Raw genomic sequence first — 26,804 nt, 5'->3', positions numbered from 1 at the left:
TTTTGAAAATTCTGGTCTAGAAAGCTCTTTACAAAATGTATTTCATATGTTTCAAAAATTCTTTTTCAAAATTCTTCTTCCAAAACCCCTTTTTTGGAAATCACGTTCTTAGAATTTCATAAAACTTGTTCCAAAAATCTTGTTGAATAGGTAATCTTGAAGTACCTTTAGGAAGGGTAGAAGGTTCTTTAAAAATATGGGACTATTAGAAATCATAGGAGTGCAAGAAGAAAAAGTATTTTCCATTCATCTACAACAATGCATAAATAAAGAGATACCCTCTTTTGTGTCCACATTTCGCTATTTCAATTTTACCCTTAATTATTATTTTAAAAAAATATTTTATAAACCATTTATCTTTAACCATTATCCTAAAAACATATTTTGTCTTTAACCATTATTTTAAAAACTTCTTTTTGTATAAATATTTTATTTTTCTAATTTTACATTTAACAACTATTTTTAAAATTATACATTTCTTATTCATCTCAACTCAAATTTCTATAAAAATTAAAAAAATGCGAACACACAAGCGCAATAACGTCATACTTGTGTTTTCGCTAGTATTTTGAAAAGGAATACGTCTATCTTTTAATGAATTTCTTTAGGCTTTTCTTCCTACACCTTCATGCTTACTAACTAAACCTCCATGTTAGCAAAAGAAAAACTAAAATATCCTTCCTTCTTGAGCCACATTGTTGCCATTACAATCATCATTGCCACCATGTCTTATTATTCTAGGTTTTGCTTGTGTGTACTATAGCCTTGCTACTAAATATCATTATGACTGATGACATTAGTAAGGATGTCACTAAAAACCTTTAGACTATGTTCTCGAGTGTCGATTTACTAAATGGATGGATTTGTTGGGATGGATTTATAGGTGTGCATGATGTTCATATCTACTTGTTTGCGAGAGAGTGACAACCCTGATTTACGAGATATCTTCTTGTACTGTCTAAGGAAGGATCGATCCCAACATAGTCATTTTGATCAAGACTCAATGAAGACTTATCATAAAACAACGAGTTTTATAAGAGATCTACAATGGACCGAGGTGCCCTTCTAAGATTTAGGTCGAGCTAAGAGGGAAAAGTATGATGGATCAGAAAGCTATTATGTGAATTGAGCAATGATGTTAATCTGACATTAGGAGTTCCTCCAAGCTAGCTTGGTGGGGGATGCTCGTTGGTTATTCAGCAGGTATCGACCTTTGCAATACTACTTCAAGATTTGTTCGGGTGGAAATTCACCATGAAATAGCGCGTTCTAGCAAAAAAACATTCTGCTAAGTTGGGGAGAAGAAACGTCTGGTCGTAAACTAACATGGAGAGATTATTATCACATTTTATCTTTGTAATCTTAAAGGAGTTTATGGATCTCTATTTCGATTATGATATTTGTAATTTGTATCGTGTAATAAGTGACCAATCTAAACAAAACATACTTCGTTTTCCTTTCAGATGGCCTAATCTAAAGATTGTTTAATTTGTAATGTTTGCAAATTGTTCGACCCGAAGAGGAAAAAGGGATGTTTTTATACAAGATTCTAAGAATATTTTGAAAGTTTGTTCTTAAAAACAATTCATGTTTTCTAGAAACCTTATAAAAGTAATGTTCCAGAAAAAAATTGGAATAAATAATAAGAAAGTCACCATTATAATATAACATAAAGGCAGAATAATCATTTTAAAAATCGTGGGAGTGCAAGAAGCACAAGCCTCATTTTGAAAAGAAAACGCGATTACTTGCCTTAAAATAAGAAAAGTGCGAAGTGTAATTCATATGAATATGAAATAAAGGTGTAAAACTCATCTAAAATCGTCTCCATTTTCAAAAATAAGGAATTTGAATCTAAAGTGTAAAGAATGTAATTTAAAAGTAAAAGGGAATAATAACCATGTGAAAAGTAACTGTTATGACTGTACTTAATAATTTAAATTTGAATAAAAATATAAAATTAACTACAATTAAAACGGTTGATTTTTCACTCATCGTGCATGGCCTAATTTTAGAATAACTAAAAATTAGAGTCCGTCTATTCTATTCTTACGCATCGGATGAGCTAAATTGAAATAAAATCTAAGGCCACAATATCTGCAATGTTCGAGCAGCAGAGCAGCTATTAATAATGAATCAAATTTCAAAGATTTCAGCTTCACTAGTGGCTATTCAACAATAAAACTTAAGGTGTTACCTTAAATTGCATAACCACCATCATCAACATGTACAATACAAATATTAAGTTAGACGGGGAGATTTAGCCGAATTTCCCATTATTGAACCAACCACTAGGCCAAATCCTGGAACAAAAATTAAAGATGAAAATGCTGAGGACAAGAAGTCAGCAGAGTACCATTGTGCCAAATCATGCCATCACTTAAGTCGGATGACAGATGCAGCACACGAAAAGAATATTTATTCATCCATATGGCTGTCTATACAGAGATCTTCATACAAAATTTCACATAAAAGAGCAGCAAAGTGCCTAATGAACAAAATTTCCAACTTGCATGAATCTTGATTGTTGGAAACCTAATGTTAGATGGTACCTTGGTGGGTCGTTTCTCAGGGTATTTGATAATTAGACCCAAGATATTATTATACAAAAACTAATGAGGCGCAACAGTCCAAAACTGTTTCAGATGAAGGGATAAATGAGAAAAGGACAAAAATGGGGATGGTATGGTAGTTTGATCCAGGTTGTGGTGAATCCACATGATTGGTCGTAAGTTCAATAAATAACATGAAAATTGGTTTGCGTCATTATAAAAGAAGTCGTCTTATATCACTGAAGTTTGATTGCAACGCAGAGAGAAATGCACCTGTGAAAGAGTTAAAACATCAACATTAGCCAACTCGGTGGATTGCTGCAAAAATGGTTCTTAGGTGCATAGGTTTCACACCTAGGATCTAAGTCAATTATTAATAATTAATGGCAAAATGACATTTCAGTTCGTGTAGATTAATTAATCACATAAAAAGTGGATTTAAAAAAATAACTTACTACAATTAATAATGTAAGCATATTATTGGTTAGCTTCCAGGTTAAATAATTTGATACTTGGTTAGTCAGTACATGAATTGAAATGGAAACTTCTTTATCAGTAGTTAACTGTGTTTTTTGAGTCATATTTTCATTATCAACCAAGAAACGATTTAACCATACACGAAAATCCAAAAAGAGGGGATTTACTATCACACACCAACAAACATGCATGATGCAATCATATATGCGAAAACTCTGTTTTTTGTATAGAATACCAAGGCGGTTTGATTTTGTGATATTTTTAGCTGCTTCGTACCTAATTTGCATTGCAACTACGCAAACTAGAAGGCATGAATGTAACTGTAATCAAATCTCTTCCTAGTTTCCCTCGGGTAATTAAGTGTTCCAGTAACACGTACCTCCAACCTTGCCTTCAAAAACACGATGATCAGCAGACAACGTTAAGCTCAACTTAGTGGCAATCGATGGCTTCTCAACTCCTACAGAAAACAAATATCAATGTTAACAAAACTTAACATTTTAGCATTGAGGCACAGAGAAAACAATCCTAAAATTTATACCATCATCTCCAAGTACAGGTTCCACAACTTTGTTGCCTCTCCCAACAGCAAGAATGCAGGCCTGAAGTAAATGACAATATATATACATATATAAGCAAAAAAAAAAAACAAAATCTTTCCACGCTACAGTCCTTCCCTTAAGTCTTGATAACTTGTGTCTTCAGACTAATAAACCAGACAATCTGAAAACTCTTTCAAAATAGCATGTTGTCATAAAATGTATGTTCTGAAATCTAGGCTTGCTCAACCTTAAATTTATTTCATTGTGATGGTTTGATTTTTCATTGCCACAGTATAAACTATAAAGTAGAGTACATAAAATAGATTTTTCTTTGTCTTTTACCAAACGAGCAAAATATGGGATTCAAAGAATAGGAATAATTCTATGAAGGGTCTGCTGCTATCGGTATGTCTGGATTGGAGTTAGAGAATGAAATGAAATGAAATGGACAAGAATAAAAATGTCATCTCATTGTTTGTATATTTTATAATGGAATGAAACAAAAATGTCATTCTATTTATTGAAAAAAGGATAGAATGAAACAAGTTGTAACTTTTAATTCCCATATTATCCTTAAGACATTATTTTACAAATATAAAACAGCCATTTTATGAACTAGAAGCTTTGTTTCATCAAGAGCACCCTAAATTGGAGGAGAAAAAAAATTGAAAATAAACAATGGAATGGAACATAATCCATTCTTACATTTTCAGTTCTTATTTTGAAAAAGGCCAAATATTGGAACAACTTTTCCTTCCAGTCCATTCCATCCTAAATCTCCAACTCAGACATAGTCTAGAGGGAGAATTAAGAACATGAATATGTATAAACCTGAAATAGTTCTCATTTACTTTTCTCTTTCTTCTAGAAAATCAAATTTGGGAAAAATTATGTTAGGTTCACCATGTAGTTTGCTTCTTTGTTGATATAGTAATAGCATACTAGAAAAAGTATACGATGGGTTTTTCATCCTTACAAAGAAGTAACATACTGGGAGTAAGTTGAGGAACATTAGTAATTAACTGTGATCACAAGTCACATTAGTAATTACATATCTTTATCAATCTATTTACAGGTAACTGGGATTGGACCCGCACATGCTAGATTCACTATCCACTTGGCTACATCCACCCCTATACTCAGTAAAATTTAAATAGATTTGGCAAGCAATTTTGCAAATACACAAGACTCGTAAATTAGATATTGTGAGTGCACGTGTGCATGTCACAGAGGGGGAGAGAGAGAGAGAGACAGAACCTGAGGAGGGTTTATAATAGCACAAAATCTATCCACAGGAAACATTCCTAAGTTTGAAATGCTGCATAAGACATTGTGCAAAACTCAGAATTATTACATTTGGCGCAGTAAATATTGCTTAATAAATGGGGAATCTCCAAGGTTGTATGATAATATTAGTAAAATCACCTAAACGTCCCGCCTTGGAATTCCTGTGGCTTCAACTTGCCATCACGTGCCTTTGCAGCTAGTTCCTTGACCTAAAATGCCAATAAACTATCAAAGTTGATTGAGATGGAAACAAAAACCTTACTTTCCTGACTTTCCAAAATTTAAATTTGCTTAGGAAAAATGTGAATGCCTAAATTAACGCAAACATATATAAGACATATGAAGTTGAAGAAATTTATATATGAGAAAGTGGACGAAAACTATTGGTGAAGGTCTTGGAGGGTTGGCTACCACACCAGCAACAGTCATCTTTTCTCTTCTTTTTTTTTTGTTGAGTATTTAGTTATCGGAGGAATCTTACTCAGCCATGAGTATTGCTCCTTAATTTGTCAGTATAGCATTCCATATATTCTAGTTTCTATCTAAAGTCATAAACCAAAAACCTACATATATAAGACCGAATTACCTCTGAGGAGATGGCAGATATAGTCTTCTGATCAGCGTTTTTTATTATTGGAGTCATCAAGCCCTGCAGTCCAACAAAAGATTCGAGTACTTCCTATAATTATACTATCACATTGACAATTAAAAACCGTCAATTACCTTATCCGTGGCAACTGCTATTGATATATCAACAGAATCATTTAAAACGACCTCGCCCTTCTCAACATTCCAGTATGCTGTCATAATGAATATTGGATTTCAGTACTAGAAACTCACATGACAATAACTCTTTAATAGAGTAAGCAAATGGGAAAAACGTAACGAGAAAGATATCACAAACCATGAATGTAACATAAAATTAGTATTGTATTTAAGTATTTAGTTACTAATTTAGGTTCACGCCACTCCAAATTGGCATGGCATGTTTGGTATACAATCCAAGAGATGGACAAAAATTAAAGAGGAATGGCAGGAATGTTGACACTGATCAATACACCAGGAATGTAAGGGAATCCAAATATAGAACGATACTCCCTCCATCCTTATATATATACGATACTAAAAAGTTTGTTAATGTAGCATTAAGTTTGTCTGAGATTATATTTTTCAATAATTATCATTATATAACTAATGTGTGATGAGAGAATAGTAGGAGCGAAGTTTTAATTTTTAAAACTAAACACTTCAAATCTCAAATCTTCATAAGAGAGAGGAAGATAATTCACAGCTTTTATTATAAAGTTTATAAACAAACTAATTAAGGGTATTTAAGTCAAAATATAATTAATGCAAGGAACAAAGGGGAAAGAGTCTTATAAAAGGGACAAAGAAATTTCAAAACAATGTCATATAATTACGGATGGAGGGAGTATATCATAAGCAAGGAAAGTAAGTTAATATTCCCAAATTTGTGTATCCATGCACTTCATATCAGGTCAATTAGCCTCTCCATGTACTAATACAAGCCACCTCTCTCCAACAACCCTTTGGGCACATGATGACATGTCCAACAGTCTGTCCCTTTTCTTTTACAAGGCAGGTCTACTCACTCATTTCAGGTAAGGTCAAGGCTCCCCACCTCCTTTCTTCAAGTCAAGGATTGATATTTAAAAATCCAGAATAGCCTTTTTATGTTTGCTAACTATAATCATAAAAAAGTGTTGATTTTATAAAAGAAATGGAGTATACAAGGTAAGTTGTAATTGTATCTAGAAAATTATCATAGTCTAGGATGTTTTTACTATCCGTTTTTATTTTTACTCCATCTTGCATGAAAATGTCGATTGCACAATAAATTAAAAAAACTCCAAAAATACTTCAAGAGATTTCATAAAAAGGGAAATATAATTGTAAAATAAACAAGCAAACAATCAAAGTAAAGCTTCACATGAGTAATCAAGCCAAACCTAAGCTTTAAACTTGGCTCGTTTAAATATAAGAGCGGAGTTTGTGCATCATATATTTTTTAAACTTGACTCAAGTCAGACTACTTACACCCCTACATGATATGAAACTTGTTTTGTTTCTCGGGCACTATATGTTAGTTTACATTAATTCACTTAGCTTCAAACAGCCTTTGTAAGCATGGTTTGAGAGGTTCAACATGGTTACTTCAGAAGTTGGGCTGGTCACTTGTTTTTCCAATGCCATTATTCACATGAGAGCTTCTACCCAATTGATATTATCATAGCAGAACTAGAAAACGAAGACTCGTTCTGTAACAAGAACTAGAACCCCAAGTACATTCCCCTAAAGCAAATTTTAACAAATTAAAAATTTTCTATTTTTTCCATACTGCAAAAACAAAATAATGTCATTACTTAAGAATTGATCAACAATAAACAGGGAAAACAAATTCAAAGCTATTCAATAAATATTTTGTGATTGTAATCCCCACTACCCCTAGATAATTAGACAATAAAAAATGGATTGAGTAATACAATAAAATATTTACCATTTGCTTCAGGTACATTTCTGAGAGCAGCAGCTACAACTTTGATAATAATATCATTCACAGAAACTTTAACATCATACTGCTCTGCAATCAAGGAACAAACAAAGAATATATGACATTGATAAAACAAACCATGACCAAGTGTGTATCATTTGACACATCAATAACAACCACAACAAAAGCTTTATCTCACTATGTGAGGATAATATCTCACATGCCCACTAAAATTTATTAGTGGTATATACCTTTAAGATCCTTCCGAAGGGAAAGAAGAGGATCCAGTATGACATCTGACACATGGCAATCAAAATATATATTAATTAGTCAGTCCCAAATAAATTAATTTGCAATAGTATGTAAGACATCGGGAATCAAAACCTGATGACAAATACAAGTGTGGTGTATTTTGTTTTGATTCCAATAACCTCTTGGCAATCACCTAAAAAACATTAAAAAGTATTTTAAGGCAACTCATCATATATTGAGGGGACAGGTATTCGTGTAATTGAGAGATTATAACAGAAAAGATAGGGTATCCTGAAACAATACAAAACATCAAAATGAGATCTGCATCTCTACATGTATACCAATAGCTAAGGACACAAAACAGTTGAATCTTCAGATCCCTATTAGGTATTTCAGTAATCAACTCTCAGCCAGACACCAGACAATGGCTGCTCAGAGTCCTTTTTCGACAAGATAGCTCATAACCATGTAATATGCACTAAAAGAATTAAAGAACATTATTCATAAGCATGAATTATTTGATGGACCTACCTTGCGAATTTGACTATTAGGAAAATCTTCATAAGAATCTGACTGCCCTAAGTCAGACTTTGATTCTCGAGAAGCTGCCACTTGTTGATGACTTTGAGATGACAGCACCTTTTCTTTAGGTGAAGCAGGTTTAGGAGACAATTTTCCTGACTTAATTTCAGAAAGAACATCCCCTTTCAGCAGGGTGCTGTAATGACCAGTTGCAGTCAATGTTGATGCATCCAATCCATACTCTGCAATTAGCAACTTTGCAGCTGGGCTGATGCGTGCTATTTTGTTTTTTTGAGCTTTGACCTCACTTTTAGCGTCATGTTGGGGGGCCTTCTGTTGGTTTGTTGAACTGCTGTTAACAGAATTCTTTATGGCTTCAATGTCGCTTGCCTCTTCAACCTTATAGAAGAGCAAGTAGGGTAAGTATTTTTCGTGTACTACATTGCTCTTCATAAAAAAACCAAGGGCCAGCAATTTGGTAAACAAACCAAAAAATTTCTATGATATTGTCAGGTTTTCTTAGTTTCCATTTCAAAAGATGAAAAAATTGTTGGACCTCAATCCTCACCCAGGCTCATTTCATATTCCACTGGAAGAAAATTACAAAATTGCTTTCACACACTTACTGTTATTGCAATAGGTTGCCCAACTGCCACTTCTTTCGAGCCTTCTGGAGCAAGTATCTTAGCCAGGTACCTAGTACCCACCGCCACCATGCAGATATAAATTAGTTGGCTAGAAAGTGAAACTTTACCAGGAAGGAAGGAGTAGTAGAAATAAAGCTCATCTGTAAAATAATCAACTAAAATGGATGCATTGTGCTAAAAAATTGTCAGAAATTTGAGACAAAAAATTAGCTAGATTATGAACAAAAGAGATTGCAATCTACCATGAATTGAGACAATGAGAGACCATTCTAAGGTGTTACTTTCAGCAGAACTTTAATTTTTTGCATGATGGAAACTAATCAGTACAAGTCTTGTCTGTAAACACTTTGGTTAGACATAAGAGATATAATGATTATACTTACTATCCATATGATATGGCCCAACCCAAGTCTTTATCACAATAAAAAAATGGTTAGGATGAAACATCATTGCCAAATAACTCTATCTTACAATAATTCATTGTGTTGCAGTACAGACTGTAAACAACCATACCAAGCAGACAGAACATATACAATGAACAGCTTGCAGTATAGGGAAAGATTATTACCCCTCTTCAAGAGTTTCAAATTCAAGTGTAGCTTTGTCTGTCTCTATCTCACATAATATATCACCCACTTCAATCTGTTAGATAAATTAAATGTTATTGCATACCACACAACAAAAAAAGGCATTAATGACTCACATTTTTCAATTTTTAAAATATTAAAAAATTTATGCAAAATAGGACCTGTACTAGAACATTAGGTTAAAACATAACTAACCTTGTCTCCTTCTTGTTTCCTCCATTTAGCAATGTTACCTTGGTTCTGTACAGCAAAAAGAAAAGAAAATGAAGAATATTGGCTCCATGGAAGTAAAGAAAATTAATGTCCTCAAACCATAGTTACAACAAATAGCATCAAAATTTTCTCACCATTGTCGGAGACAAAGCTGGCATTCCAAGAACGGAATGAGGAGGAAGTTCTGATGCATTAATCATAGTAGAAGTTGATTCTGGCTTCCTCTCATCTGTAACATCCTGCTGTGCTGGTTTTGTCTCTTCAACCCTACCCCCCACAGAAGCAGGAACATTTTGGATGTCCTTTTCATCCTCAACCTTGCAATGTCCATAGTTAGAGCTTACATTAATCAGATACTTAAAATTCAGAAATTGATTAAACCCCACAAACTATTAGTTTGAAATCAACTGAATTAATGATGAATATATTAAGGACTAGTTATTAGATTTATGATTTACCAAAATCTGAAATAACCACATATTTGTCAAATGGATGGTAGAAACTGAAAAATGAAATTAACTTCTTACGAACTTCCAATTTGCGTGTAAATTTCAATGTTCTTTAAGCCATTAATATTGTGTGTGTGCGTGTGATATTTTTTTATTAAATTGGTGCCAAAAGCTAAAAGAAAAGTTTTAGATAATGTGAGGCAAAAAATTGACAAGTTCTATGAGAACCTTAGAAACCAGAAAGCACAAATTGAGACATGCAAGGAAAACGACTATGAAACCCAATTTTATGAAAAGTGATGAAATATATCCAATGCGAACAAAAAATCTTGAAGGAAAAACAATTATATAAATTAGTTTGTCTGTAAAAGTTACTTTCTTTAGCAAAATGAAAGTTTCATATAACCTTAATAATGCAAGAATTGGAATTTAGTAATGACTTACTGTTATAGCAATTGGTTGTCCAACAGGCACATCCTTTGAACCTTCAGGTACCAATATCTTAGCCAGAAATCTGCAGGAATCAGTCAATTATCACAACAGATATATTATATTGGTGTACTGAAATTTGCATCTCTCATGATCTACACTCGTCAGTGAAGTATATAGAACCCTCATATATTAAATATATAAAAAAAATGAGAAACAAAGATAATCAATTCTTATACGTCTTAGCCTAAAATAGACATTTATGCATAAGACATGCACAAAAAGACAGAAGACGACTAAGTAGAAAAACAATTAGTAACTAGAACTACTCATGAGTCATGAGCGGTTTTCTACATATTTTTCGTTAAGGATTAAATGAGTATTGTGCTTGACAGCTACCTCTTCTTTTCTTTCTCCAATAAAAGACAACGTTTTCTGAAACTAGTTTCAGAGCACCAATTAATCTTTTTAAGCTTTGATCTTTGGCATTTTCTTGTAGGGTGCATGTGATCAACAGTAAGTAGGGAAGAGCTCACGCTGTGTTTATACTCCATTAGGTTTCAAGTGAAGGATTATACTAAAATTATTAAAGACATTATCAGGCCCCATTTAAATTCAAACAGAACAACTCACATAACTTCCTAAAGACCTTTAACATGGAGATCCTTTCCGGCTGGTCTCTCCAAAATTATTGACCAACAATGCTTCGGATTTGTTAATTACCGCTCAGAAAGAAGTGGAAAAAACATACTACTTTTCTAGATGAAAAAACTCAAGTGCATACAGCGTAAATCACAGGTCATCCAAAACATGGGAAGAAAAATATTTAAAGGAAGAAAAAGAAATTACCCCTCTTCAAGACTTTCAAATTCTAGTGTAGCTTTGTCAGTTTCAATTTCACATAGTACGTCCCCCACTTCTATCTGTTAGATTAATCAATAGTAATGTGAAAATGATTAATTAATTCAAAGAGTTCAATCTCCAAATAAAGCACCACAGAACCAGAATAGTGATCTATAACCATAAAAATATAAGAACTAAATACAAACTGACCTTTTCTCCTTCTTTCTTCCTCCATTTTGCAATATTACCTTGCGTCTAAAACCAAAAGGTGAGGTCAGCAACAGTCGTCCATGGAAGCCCAAAACAGAACAAATAAAACAGAGAAAAAAATGTTCCCAAGCATACCATTGTAGGAGATAAAGCTGGCATCCCGAGGACCTCGTGCGAAGAATCTATGAAGGGAGAAGTTATTAGGACATAAATATGCAGACTACCCTCTTTAATAACTAAAGCAACAAAACTAAGGATAAAAAATTGATGAAAGAAAACTATTGAGATCAAGAGAATACACCGATGATGAGGATCTTTAACAAAAATAGAGAAAAGAAAAAACAGAAATGGGATAAGAAAGTCTTGCGCAAGTACACACATGAGAGAGAGAGAGAGAAATAAGGTCAAAATATACACAACAGTGACTTTTTTCTTTCTGTTCGCACAGCATGACCCATAAGTTCATGGGCTCAGAAAGATTCGCTCATCCCACAAAATTTTAATTATCCCAACAGTTCTGCTCTGGTCCCACAAATGGTCTGGGGTTGGACATGACTTAAACTCCGTGTCAGTGACAATTACATTCAATTATGCTGCTGTTCAGTTATATATATATATATATATATATATATATATATATATATATATATATATTATTTATAAACTCAGTGGAGTGGTGGCAATTAGATTCATGAACAAGCTTTCAACTCTCCATTCTCTCTTTTCCCTTACTTTCTATGAGCTTCTCTTGGCTTCTTGGTAACTAATACAGCAAGGCTGCTTAATCACTTTTGCATTTAAAGTGAGGTCTCAGTTCCTATTAGCAACCATGAGCAAACACCTAAGAGAAAAATTCTTGAAGGAACATACATGAACAGTTCGTTCAACTCCCAAACACATGATGTATCCTCCTCCCCCAGCCTCATCTAAAGTCTGCCAATTTCTCTCACATAAACACGAAGAGCATAGGAAGGGGTTGAGACTTGAGAGAATTCTTAGATACCTGAAGGGTCTATAAACCATGCTCATCTTCTTCAGTCATTACCAGTTAATCCTCTATTCACCTATTGTTTGACCCAAATGATGAGAATAACATCCGAATACTTTATCTCCCCAGGATTCAACTAACTTACTGGCAATCCAAGAAGCAACCCCTGGTTGCTACGTCTAGTACTGAAGCAAAATGCAAAACTTAGCTAACATTTATGGGCAGCAGCTGGAATTATAAGGGTCCAGCCCTTACTTGTTGAGTAGCATTTGGATTTCCAATTAAAAGTACAAGAATAGCGTGAAAATCTTTGAACTGTCTCCCCGCAATGCAATCCAGGTTTCCACTTGAGAACTAGGTCTGTGTTTGAATTAGTTGTGAAAAATAGGGCACAGTAGATTATTTTTATAATAAAAAATATGTAATAAGTTTTATGTTTGGATGTGCTTGGTAAAAAGTGTTTCTTAAGATAATCTATTTCACTTGGATTATCGTAAGATTACAAAATAGAGTACAAAGTTATTTGTAGTTGCAGGTTTTGTATTTAAATTAATCAATTGTGGGGGATAAAATGGAAAAAGTTAGCAAGAAAATAGTCTTTAATCATAATCTATACAATTTCGCTCTTCAGCACAAAGCTATTTTATTTGTCAAGATTATACTTGGATTAAACTCATTTGATTTAACTACTAACACAAACAACTTTTCTTCTATAAATCAGATTATGTTAGTAAAAAATAATCACATCCAAACATGTTCAAAACAAATGGCGTTGGATATTGTTAAGATATCTTTAATATCTTATGTTCTGTTTCTATTGTTATTATTCTTCACATGTATTTTGGGCTTAGCCCATATGTTCTTTATTATAAATACAGCCCCTATGTGTATTTTCTACACAAGGGAGATTAATCTCAATCCTATCTTCTCTATATTCAATAGATATTTTCTTTGTAAGGGAGAAGGTCCTAATCAACATACTTATGGTGCATAATATCACATGTCAAGACTACAATGTAGATATTCCCACTAAAGCTACATCTTCTAAAGGATTCACTATTGTGACAACCTCAGGGTGTTTAATTCCACTATGAGTTTGACGTGGGGATGTTAGAATATATAAAAATATGATTAAGTTTGTAATGCATGTGTTAGCTTAGTTTTATTACAGAATTCAGCTTCTGTTGTAATGTTCGCTTAAGTTTAGAATGCAAGTTGGGCTTTTAAGTCTATTGTAACAGACTCGCTGCCAGCATACACTTCAAACTGCAGAGAAAGAAATTACAGATAGTCTAACTACAACCTATTAGGTCTTTTATGAATAGCCAACTGTATACTGAAGACTCACTTTCGTAATCTCTCTTCTCTGTATAGCAAGTTCGCATCACATAATCATCTAAGACTTTCCTTTCATTTCAGTCATTTTCTTGGATCACTATTTTGCAATAACGCTGCATCATCCTTCTTCTCAGCCCTCTCCCGCCCGTATCTTCCTGTATCTGGACATATTACCATAGTCTCTTAACCTTCTATCTTTAAAGGTTCTCTAATATTTAGTTTTATAAGAAATTTAAGTATGAATTCGAAGGCCAAAAGTTGCAAACCATTATGTGACCTCTAAAAAACAAATAGACATCTAACACACATATGCCATACTCTTTCAACTTAAAAGGCTAACACAGCATAGCAGAAATTCACATGAGATCTCCGAAATAGGAGCGTCTATATTCAGCTGTAGAAAAAATAATCATATAAGAGAAGTATACAAGAGGTTGAATGAAGCAAAAAGTAAAACACTAAAGTTGGAAAATGAAACATTGGGTACCTGAAGATGAAAAGTATTTGACATCATTCCACTGCCAAAAAAAGTTTAAAGTTGTCAGAGAATATCATAGTAATGATTGGAATTTTCATCCATTTAAATGCTAACCTTTGACTTCAAAAATTTATCATTGATTCCAGTAATCCCTGAGCAAGATGCGGGTCTGATAAACATCACCATCAGTAAACCAACATGATATATTAAAATACAGAAGACTGAATGATGTGCTATATGTATGCCATGTCTAACAAAGAGAATGTCAATCCACCACCCACGTGCTGGAGAGACTGTCTGGCTAACCTATGAAGTTCAAATGGGCCACTTGGTACTAATACTTATTATGTTAAGGTGAGGGTTACCCTTATGTTATACCTATCACTTTGGTCATATGTGGGAGATCCTACATACACTCCTAACATCGATCGATTACATCTCACATAAAATTTACATTAACATGACTAGACATTTGCAAGTAGTCTAATAATCTCAATAACGATCATTATGATAGGCTGTGGTTTGAGAATTTGTTGTGCGTAAGTCTCAAAATCTAGCTCAACTCAAGAGAATAAGGTTTTCCCACTTACATACAACATTTTTGCCATGTCACTAGTTTATTGGGGATCTCCAACATAATAAGATATTCTCTATCTTTTTGTTTAAACTAACACTCCTCATCTTAGAAGTTCAAACTAATGCCGTAAGAAAAAATGCAAAGCAGATTAAAACCAATCTAACTTCACACATATTGAAAATGGAAAAGAAAAACAGGGAAGCTGCCAATGGATGCAAACCTTATATTCGATTGAGCTGTCGCAGCAAAAATCGTTGAATTAGAAGTTCTATGGGGAAAAATACAAACCGAAATTGAAAGTTAGAAGCAGCATTATAAGATGATGAAAAGAAAAACACGAAATCGGAATTACAGAAAATAGCGTACCGAGAGAGGGATCTGGTGGAAGAAGAGAGGATGCGAAGGGAGCGAGAGAAGAGAGGGTGGCGAAGGCGCGAGAGTGCCATATGCGCCGATCGATTCGATTCGATTCAGAAGAGAAGAAAAGAGAAGAGAGAATTGTGACGCCACCAAATTGAAACTCTTCTCCGGTTAGTTACTTAGTCTGAGTGGAATACAATTCTGAAGACGCGAGCAACGGGTAGGTGGCTATTTGTTTATTCTATGTAAACACGTGCACGCTGCACCCGTGCCAGCCACCGTTAGCGGCGTTCTCCACACCGGTCATTTCCTTTTATAACTTTTCAATAATTTTACTAAATTATCAAATTAATAGACAACTTTTTAGATTTTTCTTAAACTTTCAAGGCCAAGTTCTTCAATAAATTGGCATGCATAGAGATTTTTATTGAATCAATATTTAATTTGATTATTTGTTCATAGTCTAAGTACTTAATTAAGTTACTTATATTATCATCTATGTAGTATAGTATTTTCTTCCATTCTCAAACATATATCCGTCTCAAGTTAAAATTACGTATATAATGTTAGTGTGAGAGTTTTATGTCACATGTCAATTTAGTATACAATTTAGTATGATACATATATTTAGTCCATATTTTTATTGTTTTTATTTCATCTCAATTCCAATTTTTTGAAAAGAAATTCAATTTCACCCATGACCAAATTAAACTTTGATATAAATATTATAATGATATTTTTATTAAAAGCAATATTTTTAATACATATTATTAAAAATATTAAGTTTATTTAAATTTATATTTTACATTAAATTTTATTTTAAAATTTTAAATATATAGATCGATAAATTTATATTTTAAATATTTATATAATATTATATATCAATAATTTTTATACAAATATTATATGTCAAAGTAAAAGGTAAATTTAATTAAAACGAAAGCAATCAAGATGGATTAAAATTTAAGAGCCAACTCCACCCACAACGAGATAGAATCTCGGGTTGGTTAAAATTGTTTTCGCAATACGAACTAGAAAATACCTGATCTACTAAGAACTCTGCTTATCTAGATTGAACCCGTGGTCAATCAAACCAGGCTCACCAACCCAACACAAATAATATAAAAAAAAAAACGTATCTTACCCTTAACCTAATTGTCCAACCCAAAACATAAGCAAACATTTTTCTTTTTCTTTTTTTTAATTTTGGGGGAGAAATACCCTTGTCCATGACACTTAATTTTTATTTTTTTTTAATTTAAGCTTTAAGACAAATATGTTGGATTAACTTTTGAGATTATTTTGATTTTTATTTAAAATTATGATTTAGTTTTTGGGATGAAAGATTTATTTATTGTCTAATATGAGAAACAATAAATAGGTTTGGACTTTTTTAATTTTGGTTACATATAAAAAATTGTTAGATTGAAAAAAAAAAAGTTGTAATTTAATTTAGTCAACTCGTTAAATTCATCAACTTGTGTAGGTCGATTCAGTGACTCATTTTGACAAGTATAATTAAAACTACTATTGTAATTATTGTTCTGAGACACCTAATAAGTCTCACATTGTCTAGGAGTCGAGGTCAAGTGCAATTTAAATACTTCTTTCTCCCTTCACTCTATCTTCTGAGTGAGACACCTTTTAAGAACAAAATCATGATAGAACTCCACACTCTAAAGCGGACAATACCTCGATAACATCCATATAAGGATTCAAATGTAAGTCTAAGTCTCACATTGAGTACAAATGAGAAAGTTAGGCACCATATAAGATGAAAGCCCATAAATCCATCGTCTTAAGATTTCATATTAAGAATGATATTAATCTCTTGTGTAGATTAAGTTTTAGCAATTTAATAGGTATTTATTTATTTAGTTCACCTATTGTTATTACAATCATATTTCATTTAAGAGTTTGACCCGTCTTGAATTGTCGACGATTTACTTTCATTATTCACGTTTGAAAAATTAAGGATTAAGCAAAAGTAAAATACAAATTCTTTATGTTTTGCAAAGAAAAATTCACAAAGATATTTATTCTAAAGAAATGTCAAATTTATTAGCAAAATCATCAATTATAAGTTTGTATTTACAAAATGCGTGTCCATTTCTATAATAATTTAACTGATTACCAACATATAATTTTAAAAAAATTATAACTAGAATATTTATTACCATTTTGATAAAATTTAATTACCATATATAAATATATGGTATAATGTTTTAATTTAAGCACTAAGGATATCATAAAAAAGTGGGCAAATTTCTTGTTTTCCAATATTGTTCACACTTATATGTACAGTACTATCTGTCTTAAGTCCACTTTAAAGAGACAGGTTAGGTAAAGTCAATCTAAAATTTCCTCTGGAGAGTATGTGCAACCAAAGAAAAGAAAAACAGAAATAAAAAATAAATAAAGTTACATAAATACAAAAAAGAATCCAAAGTAAATAATCCTCTCTGAGTTTTGTTATGAAGTTCTGCATATAATGTGTTCAACAACAAAGAATTAAAGTTCTCCTAGCCAAGGAATTAATTTGTCACTTTGCATGAAAAATCTTCGTACTAGCCTCAATCATAAGTAAATTTATACAGATACAATAAATCATAGATCAATGCACATAGACATAAACAAATTTTCCTGTCCACAGGCACCATTTCCATAAACAGCGTTATTCTGGTTTTGTTCAACTCATAAACCAATCATAGTTCTCATTCTTATGAATAATTTCAGCAAACAGATTATATGCAATTGGATTAGAGATTAGAATGAACTCGATGAAGATATAATAAAAAGAAATTACTTCCTGCACCTCATCAATTACTACCTGCACCCCTTTCTTCAATCTCTGATTGTTTTATATGAAAGTTGGTGACAATGGAATGTTGTGTTATCCAACAAGTTTTCCTGTAGGTTTGAGGTATGAAAAACATCTTTCATGTAAAATGTTAAAGATAAGGTTCTTATAAATCGGAATTCGAAATTAAATTTTGATTCAAAAATAGGTTTTTCGTATAATTTTATCCGGAAACAGACTTTCCAAGATCTGATTCGGAATAGATGTAAGAGGCAAAAAATAGTTTTCAGAAAAGTATAATATTATTCCAGAAAGATTAATCTGGAAGTAGTTGAGTTAACCATGACTTCGAAAATGAACTCTTTACTGTATTAGTGAATGTGGACGTTCCGGAATGATGTGCTCTGGGTTCCAGAAGAATTGTCACAGCTGAAGAAAAGGAGGACTAGGTTTTAGATTTAAAGTTTCCATGAGGTTAGTTTGGACATTTCACATTTTTATCACATTTTTATAAGGTGTGTGTTGAAAATTGAGGGACTGCGGGAAACAATTCTCTAAGACGAAATTAGTATTATGGTAGACGAAAAACAGGGTTAAATATGTTTTCGATCCATCAAGTTTCAGTCAAATTTGGAATTAGTCTCTTATCCAAATCTTTTATCAATTTAGTCATGCATTTTTTCAAAATGCATGAATTTAGTCCTTTTAACCAAATTCTGTTAAATTTATATGACGTTTCAAGCAGCGCATTTCATGATAGTATTTAAATTATTTACACTGTTTGACACATTTTTGCTTCAATGTTATCTTAAATACTATCATGAAATGTGCTTGAAACGTCAGATAAATTTAACAAAATTTGATTAAAAGAACTAAATTCATATATTTTGAAAGATGAAAAACTAAATTGATATAAAATTTTGATAAAGGACAAATTCCAAAATTCACTGAAATTTGAAGGAACAAAAACATATTTAACCCTTAAAAAAAAAGTTTGAAGGATCGAAACAAGTCACATTTACAGGGTTTGTGTTTCTAACACTGAAAATTCAAAATAAATCTGTGTTCATTTATATGACTATCGGTAATGTTCACCTGGATCTTCTAGTTCTTATTTTTTTCAGGTCTAGAGTCTCTCTTCTGTGATTATTAAGTTTGTCTTTACATCTCTATTTTATTTTAAAATTTGAACGAAATTAGTATTTATATTCTTACTTATTTTTTTATTACGGTAACATGAAAAAAATCAAACTTTCATACTGATAAAATCTAAATAAAAAGAACAACTGTCAATACCTAAATACTTAATTTTATCTGAATGAATAAATTTATTTTTGAAAAATAGAAACAATTAATGGTAAATAAAAAAATTGAAATAAAATATTCTACAAAAATTTTAAAACTTTAATTTTAACAAAAACGAAAAAGATGAAAAAAAAAAGAAATGAAGGAAAAGGAAATATAGAAAAATCCAATTTACTTTTAGTTTTATACTCCTTCAATCCAATATATTTTTGTGCTCGTTCTCACTTTTTGTCTTTCTACCCTTTGTTCTGGATAGAAAGAATAACAGTGATATGTTTCTAATAATTAAAAACAAATATCTCTTATAATAATTGATTATAATAAATGTTACCGGATGATGATTTTATATTGTGTTATGATTTGATGTGATTTGATTGCCGTAATTTGTTGTCATCATGCCCAATTTTTCTTTTTCTTGTTCATTACAATTAAATATATTATTACATTGACATTGTAATGTGTGATAGAAAATTCATAATATGTTATATATGATAATGGATGGAACCAAAAAACTAAAATTTTCTCTACACTTCCTTTATCTCTCATTACCACATCTTTTTTACCTCTCTTATCGAAAAAAAACAAAAGACTAAAATTTAGATACGAGAAGGTGAGATTGATATAGAATCTTATATATATATATATATATATATATATATATATATATATATATATTGTTTAATCATAAAAAAATATTTTTTCCTATTTCTTTTAGTATTTGTTCGGTCGTTCGTGTTGTGTGACATTTATTTTAAAATTTCATTTTTCTAAAAGATATATAAAGATTTAAAAATAAAAAATAGTTTTTTTGTTTACTCTTTGATATCTATTCAGTTGCTCGATTACTCGTGTCATAGTGATTTCCACATCCACTTTCAAATGAGTTAAAAAAATATATTAAAAATTGTAAAAGATTAAAAAAAGAAATAATAAAAGATTAAAATAAAGAATTTATTTTCAGTATCTCTCTAGCCGTTCGCGCCATCTGACACTAATTTTAAAATAATTCAAAATAAGAACAAATTTAAATAAAAAGGTTTTCTAAATTATCAAAAAATTCAAATCATTTTTCAAATAGGTTTTCAATAGAATTTTCAATAAGAACTACGTAATCCTTAATTTTTCATTATGAATGCTGAATGAAGACAGTAGAAGCAATGTCAATCTTTGTCAGGTTCACTTCCTACAAAATCAAATTGTTTTCAAATGGGTTTTCGAATAATCTTTCTTAAAAAACTACATAACCCTAATTCTTCATTATAAACGGATATACGTACGAGCGAGAATTCATTCTTGTCGAGCCCAAAAAATTAGAAAGTTATTTTTGTTTCTTTTATACATTTTATTATTATTATTATTATTAGGAAAATAAACATTTTAAACAACTATATCCTTTTATCTCTTACACCTTTCTTTAAATGTACCATCTTGGGACGACCGCTATGTGGTGATAATACCTTATTTTTGGTAATACATTTTCCACGCATAACTGATTTTCGGATTCAAAATTCAGTTTCGTAGACCTTGCACTTATATTTATCTTATATTTATGATTTTCCATAAATTTTTCAGAATAAACTATAATGACGATTTCAAACTCTATTTCTTTCAAATTTTATTTTTATTCGATGTCCTGTTGCGATTTCGATTGCCACAATTATTTAAAGAGAAAAATATGTCTTTTGTCTTTAAAGTATTAAATAAAATTAAAAATAATTATGGGTTAAAACTTGTCTATCATTCAATCTTATATTTTAAAAAATATGATTTTAATCTTTATTTTTTTCAACTACAATCAAAATTTTATTTTACGTGTAAAATGGTGCATTATGTATTATTATTATGAGAACATAAAATAACATATAATACTCTATTTGTCACGTAAGATAAACTTTAACACACACCGTTATAAAATGAAAACTAAAACTAATATTTTTAAAATTACATAATCAAACAATATTCAAATTTGGATTAAAGACTATTTTCCATTTTAATCAATGAAGATAAAAGCATACTTTTCCCTTATTTAAATACATTCATATATCTGAAAAAAACTAAAAGATTAACCGGTCAAGTTTTGTTACAATTATAAGGCGCTTGGATACCACGTGATACAAATTTCCACTTGTGTGACATAGAAATGACGTTTTTAAGATTTAAAGAAAATAAATTGCATTTATTTTGTGTGATGTACAAAAAATGTGATACTCATCTTCACTGTTTTCCTACACAACAAAAACATTGACAAATCCCGAATCATTTTCAGGTTTGATAGGACCTACTGCGACAAGGCTATTTTGTTATTTTTCCAGATGAAATATAATTAAAAAGTTCAATGTCCTTCCATGAACAATAATCACTGTTTGAAGTACCACACTCTTTTAATTTTGATAAATGTATAGTTTTATATGTCGAATTATCATTTTCAGTATCAATATAATTAAACTTTCTAACATCCTTTGAATAAAAATATTAATAATAAATATTTTAAAAAAATTGTAAACATACTTTTATACGTCGTTAGTGGAATAGTTCAATGATTCCGAAATGTTACTCTTTCAAGAAAATAATATTTTACTTTTATTTCAAGATACGAAATTTTACCATTAAAAAAGAGTATTTTCCGTATGTATAACTTTTTAAAATTTTTAATTTAAATAAGATAATTAAAATGTATTAAATTTTAATTCCTTGTTTTAATCGAGTATTTTTAATTACTACAGAACAAAAAAATATTACTTACCTTGTGTGTATTCTAATAAAGAATAGTTACTCCAAAATTTATCGAATAAACTTTAGTTGGTATCTAATGAAAACAATTATGGATTGAGGAAAACTCTCACAAACATCAATTAAAAAAAATTAAAATGTATCTAAGAATAAATGATCGTAATAATATTAATTATAAAGTAATTCATATTAATATCAACTAAAAAACTGTAATTAATATCAACTAAAATGTTATTGTTAATATAGACTAAAAATAGATATGTCATCATTGTTTAAAAAAATATGACCAAAGTAAATCATCCATCAATATAGACTAAAAAATATATATAATTTTTTATTACTAAAATCAATATTCAATTGATGTAAAATAATTTTCACTCTTCCAGTTTCTCAATATCTTGACACGATAAGAAAAGTACGGGTATGGTTAAAAATAATGCAAGGAGAGAAATCTTTTTAAAATTGAATATTTAAAAATAAATAGTAAATAAATCCCTAACTTCTATTTATATACTTTAACTTTCTATTTTTTTATTTAAAAAATAATTATTAAAATGTATTTGAAACTTACAGAATTGATATCTAACCAAAATCAAATCAATTATATCCTATATGAAGTTAATTTAAAAAAATTACAAAAACAAACATTATTTCGAAGTATATGGAAATTTTTAAATTTTATTAAATTTTATGTGAAATTTTATATATTTTAAATCTTCAATTTATTACGTTATTTCATATATATATATATATATATATATATATATATATATATTCAAATAATATATCATTTCCATGAAAACATTTTTATACCCATACCATAGAGTCGGATAACCAACCAAAGAAGTGCAGATTTCCTCTGCACATGACAACAACACACAAGACTTTAACATATAATATGTTAAGCCTGTGAGGCTATATATGTCTGAGCACACCTCAATTATTTTGGTATATGTACTGTATTAACTTTTGATATATTATTGATTAAGTTAGAGAGTAAAGGATCAAAACAAAACAAGATTAATAGGTAATTAGCAAAATTAATAGGTAATTAGGTATTGTAACATTCCATTTAAATAATAACATAATTAAATAAAATCTTACATTGGATAATATAAATAACAAAGTTGCGGAGTATAAAGTTACTCCTTACAGTTATCCAAGGTACTTAAAAGGAAATACTAGGACTCACTACAAAGCCTACAACCAAAAGGAGTAAGAGATAGCTGATATTCGAAATAAAGCCTTAGGGGTAATACAATACATGGGCCTTAGCCCTAAAGAAAAGTCCAAATAAAACATGAAATCCAGCCCAATTAGACTATGCAACCGAATAATCTCTTCCTTATTGACCTCCAGTACCTCTCGCATCTGCTCCCATCAATAAATTGATGATCATCGCAAAGGTAGAAGAACAATATACAAGACAATCAAACGAAGCAAGGGTAAGCTAGAGCCAAAAAGATTTTATCATGCAATCAGATATACTTTCACAGTCCAATATGCATACATCATCCAAGCATGTTATGACCTTCCAATCAATACACTAAGACTCGACTCGATTCATCCGGATACATATAAACTGGTTGGATTCGGCAGATGCTTGCACTTGTGGTGGATACCTCTGCTCACCCTCGAGCTGCTCACCCCCGAGCTATATGTTACAAGTGTTATAATGAATCAATTTTCCCTAACCACAAGGTTAGCCCTTAATGAGTTTCAAGCCTCCTGCTACTCTCACCACAAGAGTCAATCCGCTCTAAGTGAGACTAACTGACTCCTTAGAGTCTCAGGATGCAATCCTTACCTTGAATCCTTACCAAATTATATAGATGGGGCACCACCATGGACACCCACTAACAGGGGCCATAGAATTACGTTCCGATCACTGAAGCACGACCTTAAAATCTCACCTAGAGATGCTAAGGAATTACATACTGACCACATACTATACATATTCAAACAAACATTAATATTTATCATGCTTATAAATCTCATGCCAACCTTTATAATCCATCCTCATACATGTTCCATGTTGAATCCATTCCAAATCATCCTTCCCAATTCATGAATATAGAAGTGTAATTCATACCGACACCATGCCACTTTGATTACCAACCATCTCATACAAGTCACATGCCAAGGTCATGTTAAACTTATCAATCACAGACCATAAACCATTCTACTCATACCCATTCGCCCAATTCATGCTTTTAAAACTAATTGAATCAATCCACAAGTTCAAGTTAAAATAAGGAATTAAAATTTTGCAGCAATTCTCGCTTAAGCTAGACTGATCTCGCTTAAGCTAGATTGGTCTCGCTTAAGCTAGAAATTCTCGCTTAAGCTAGACTGATCTCGCTTAAGCTAGAAATTCTCGCTTAAGCGAGACTGATCTCGCTTAAGTAAAATCTCTCGCTTAAGCTAGAAATTCTCGCTTAAGCGAGACTGATATCGCTTAAGTAAAATCCCTCGCTTAAGCTAAACTGACAGCTTTTTAATGGTTTGAACGTGTAAAAACACAAAATCCCAAACAACACAAATGTAAGAAAACACAAGCGCGTTGTATAAAACATTGACATCATATTTCATGCTTTAAAAGAGCATACAAGCATTTAACAACTCTCAATCTCGCTCAAGCTAAGGAGCTCTCGCTTAGGCAACAGGGTCTTTCGCTCAAGCGAAAAACTTTCGCTTAAGCGAGATTGAAAATAGAGAGTACTTCGAGTTCTCACTCAAGCTAGCCCATCTCGCTCAAGCGAGAGACCTTCGCTCAGGCGAGTACTCAAAACTAAAAGGGGGCGAATTACTGCCATTCTCGCTTAGGCGAGAGCTCCTCGCTTAGGTAAGAGCTTCTCGTTTGGGAGAGAGAAACAGCTCGCTTAGGTGAGCATAACAGATCTCACCTGCTCTCACGCATGCAAAGCCAAAAATCCATCCATAAACAATACACAAATTATTTTCACACCATCAAAAGCACATCAAATTATCAAGAGTACCCAACAGAAACAAAAAAACACACATTATTTATAAAAGCATGAAAAATCCTAACTTCCCTCACCTGGACAGATGCTAGTGGAAAGCACATGCACCTACGGCAACGAACCCAACAGCTTCAGGAGCATACTCAAGAGGTGGAGCAGAGAATGAGGTTGAGCTGACTTGAATATGAATGAGCTTCGAGCCCTAACAGAGCACTGTTTGAGGGGAAAAGAGGAGTAAGATGACTAATTTTGCAAAGTGGACAGAACATGAGAGGGTTAGGATGGTTTAGGGATTTTGGAATGTCCTATAAGCCAACCTTAGGCCCAACTGACTAAAAGAGACCCTTAAATTTTATGACAAAATTAGAGTAGATCTTACATATCTCATCCATGAACATTAATATAAATAGTACGAAGTACAATAATTACATTCAATATTATGATTTAACGTATTTAGTTGACTTGAGCGGCAAAATTTATTTTCTAACCACAAAACAAAAAGAGGATGATATCTGATAACATATTGATCGTGGAAGGTTAAGGATTGAAGCACGAATGGATAACTACATGTAATAATTGTTTTTACAAATAAGAACGATTTTAAAGTATTTTGATGGAAAATGTATGCTATTTTCATAAATTTTATAATTTTGTTATATAATATATGGAAATAATATATATTTTATAAGAATAACAATTTAAAATATGAAATGAAGATGATTAATTAGCAATAGGATGAGTAAGTGTAATTATTGTAAACGAATATTAGCAGATATGTGGGTTACAATAAGAAAAATTAGTTTCGGTCATCTAACTAAAAATGTTTTAATTTTTTAAATTTAAGATATGATTTTAATTTTCAAATATTAAATTCGAGGAGTTCTCTTTTTTAAAATGTTTTCCAAATTGATTTTTTTTTAATTTGAGGAACTAGACTTTATTTTTAAAAAGTTAACAAGATTATATTCATCTTAAAATTTAAAACCGAATATATATTAAACGACAAATATATACACATCAAAGAAAAAATATTTATTTATATAAATATTTAAAATTATTATTATAATCTGATTAGGTTGAATCCCCATCCACAATAATTAAGTTACCCCACTCGGAAATTCCATTTATGTCAGTTCAAAATTATTAAAGTGCAATTCATCCTCTATCTTATTTTACAATAATGATAGTAATAATTTGTAACAAACCAAACAATGCAATAATGGTATTTTTGTTAGTATGCTTCTAATTAATTTAAAAACTTTTATTTCCACTATTTTTTTTTTCTTATTTCCTTTTTCTCATTCACTGCATACAATATATTAAAACCATAATATTCCAAAGAAAAATCTGGATCTGATAAAAAGAGTCATAATTATTGAAGTTCCATTCCATCGGTTTCTATAATGCACCAATAAAGTTGGACATGACATCACACTGTTCATGCCATATGTCAGATTTGAAGTACCACCAAATGCTTTATTTGTGTGGTGTTCTGTACAAAAGTCCCAACCAAACCATAATTATTGTATCCAGCAATTAAAAAGACAAAAACCTAAAGACCATTTCCAAAATGCACTTTTTATTTATTTATTATTAATATTATTAATAAATATATTAAAATACAATAAAATTATTTTAATATTTTGTTATGTATGTTTTAAATGAAAAATTAAAAATTAAAATGAAGTAGTTAAATAATAAATGAAATAAAATTAATTGGTT

General features: G+C 31.1%; 1 protein-coding gene across 2 annotated transcripts; it reads right to left on the bottom strand.

Annotated features, from left to right (window-relative positions):
• Positions 1-2,171: 2,171 nt before the first annotated feature.
• LTA3 (Dihydrolipoamide acetyltransferase, long form protein) lies at positions 2,172-15,554 on the bottom strand. Of its 2 annotated transcripts, none has more exons than XM_028081038.2 (23): positions 15,270-15,554; positions 15,124-15,171; positions 14,441-14,495; positions 14,336-14,366; positions 11,658-11,704; positions 11,523-11,567; positions 11,319-11,392; positions 10,485-10,554; positions 9,726-9,908; positions 9,574-9,618; positions 9,360-9,433; positions 8,771-8,840; positions 8,154-8,543; positions 7,755-7,815; positions 7,622-7,666; positions 7,377-7,460; positions 5,582-5,658; positions 5,445-5,507; positions 4,997-5,067; positions 4,829-4,889; positions 3,571-3,631; positions 3,409-3,489; positions 2,172-2,825 (listed from the first exon to the last, which is right to left on the bottom strand). In XM_028081038.2, the coding sequence occupies exons 1-23, from the start codon at positions 15,347-15,349 to the stop codon at positions 2,767-2,769; spliced, it is 1,875 nt and encodes a 624-aa protein (XP_027936839.1). In that variant the 5' UTR covers positions 15,350-15,554; the 3' UTR covers positions 2,172-2,766. The 2 variants fall into 2 exon arrangements, with proteins under 2 accessions (XP_027936839.1, XP_027936840.1); XM_028081039.2 differs by lacking the exon at positions 15,270-15,554 and adding an exon at positions 13,859-14,009.
• Between the last annotated feature and the right edge of the window lie 11,250 nt (positions 15,555-26,804).

This window comes from Vigna unguiculata, chromosome 7, assembly GCF_037176805.1.
Source record: "Vigna unguiculata cultivar grain cowpea cultivar isolate G323 ecotype 2 chromosome 7, ASM3717680v1, whole genome shotgun sequence".
NCBI classification, from domain to species: Eukaryota; Viridiplantae; Streptophyta; class Magnoliopsida; order Fabales; family Fabaceae; genus Vigna; species Vigna unguiculata.
The sequence above is the reverse complement of the archived record's forward strand: the minus strand, read 5'-3'. Positions and strand labels throughout refer to the sequence as shown.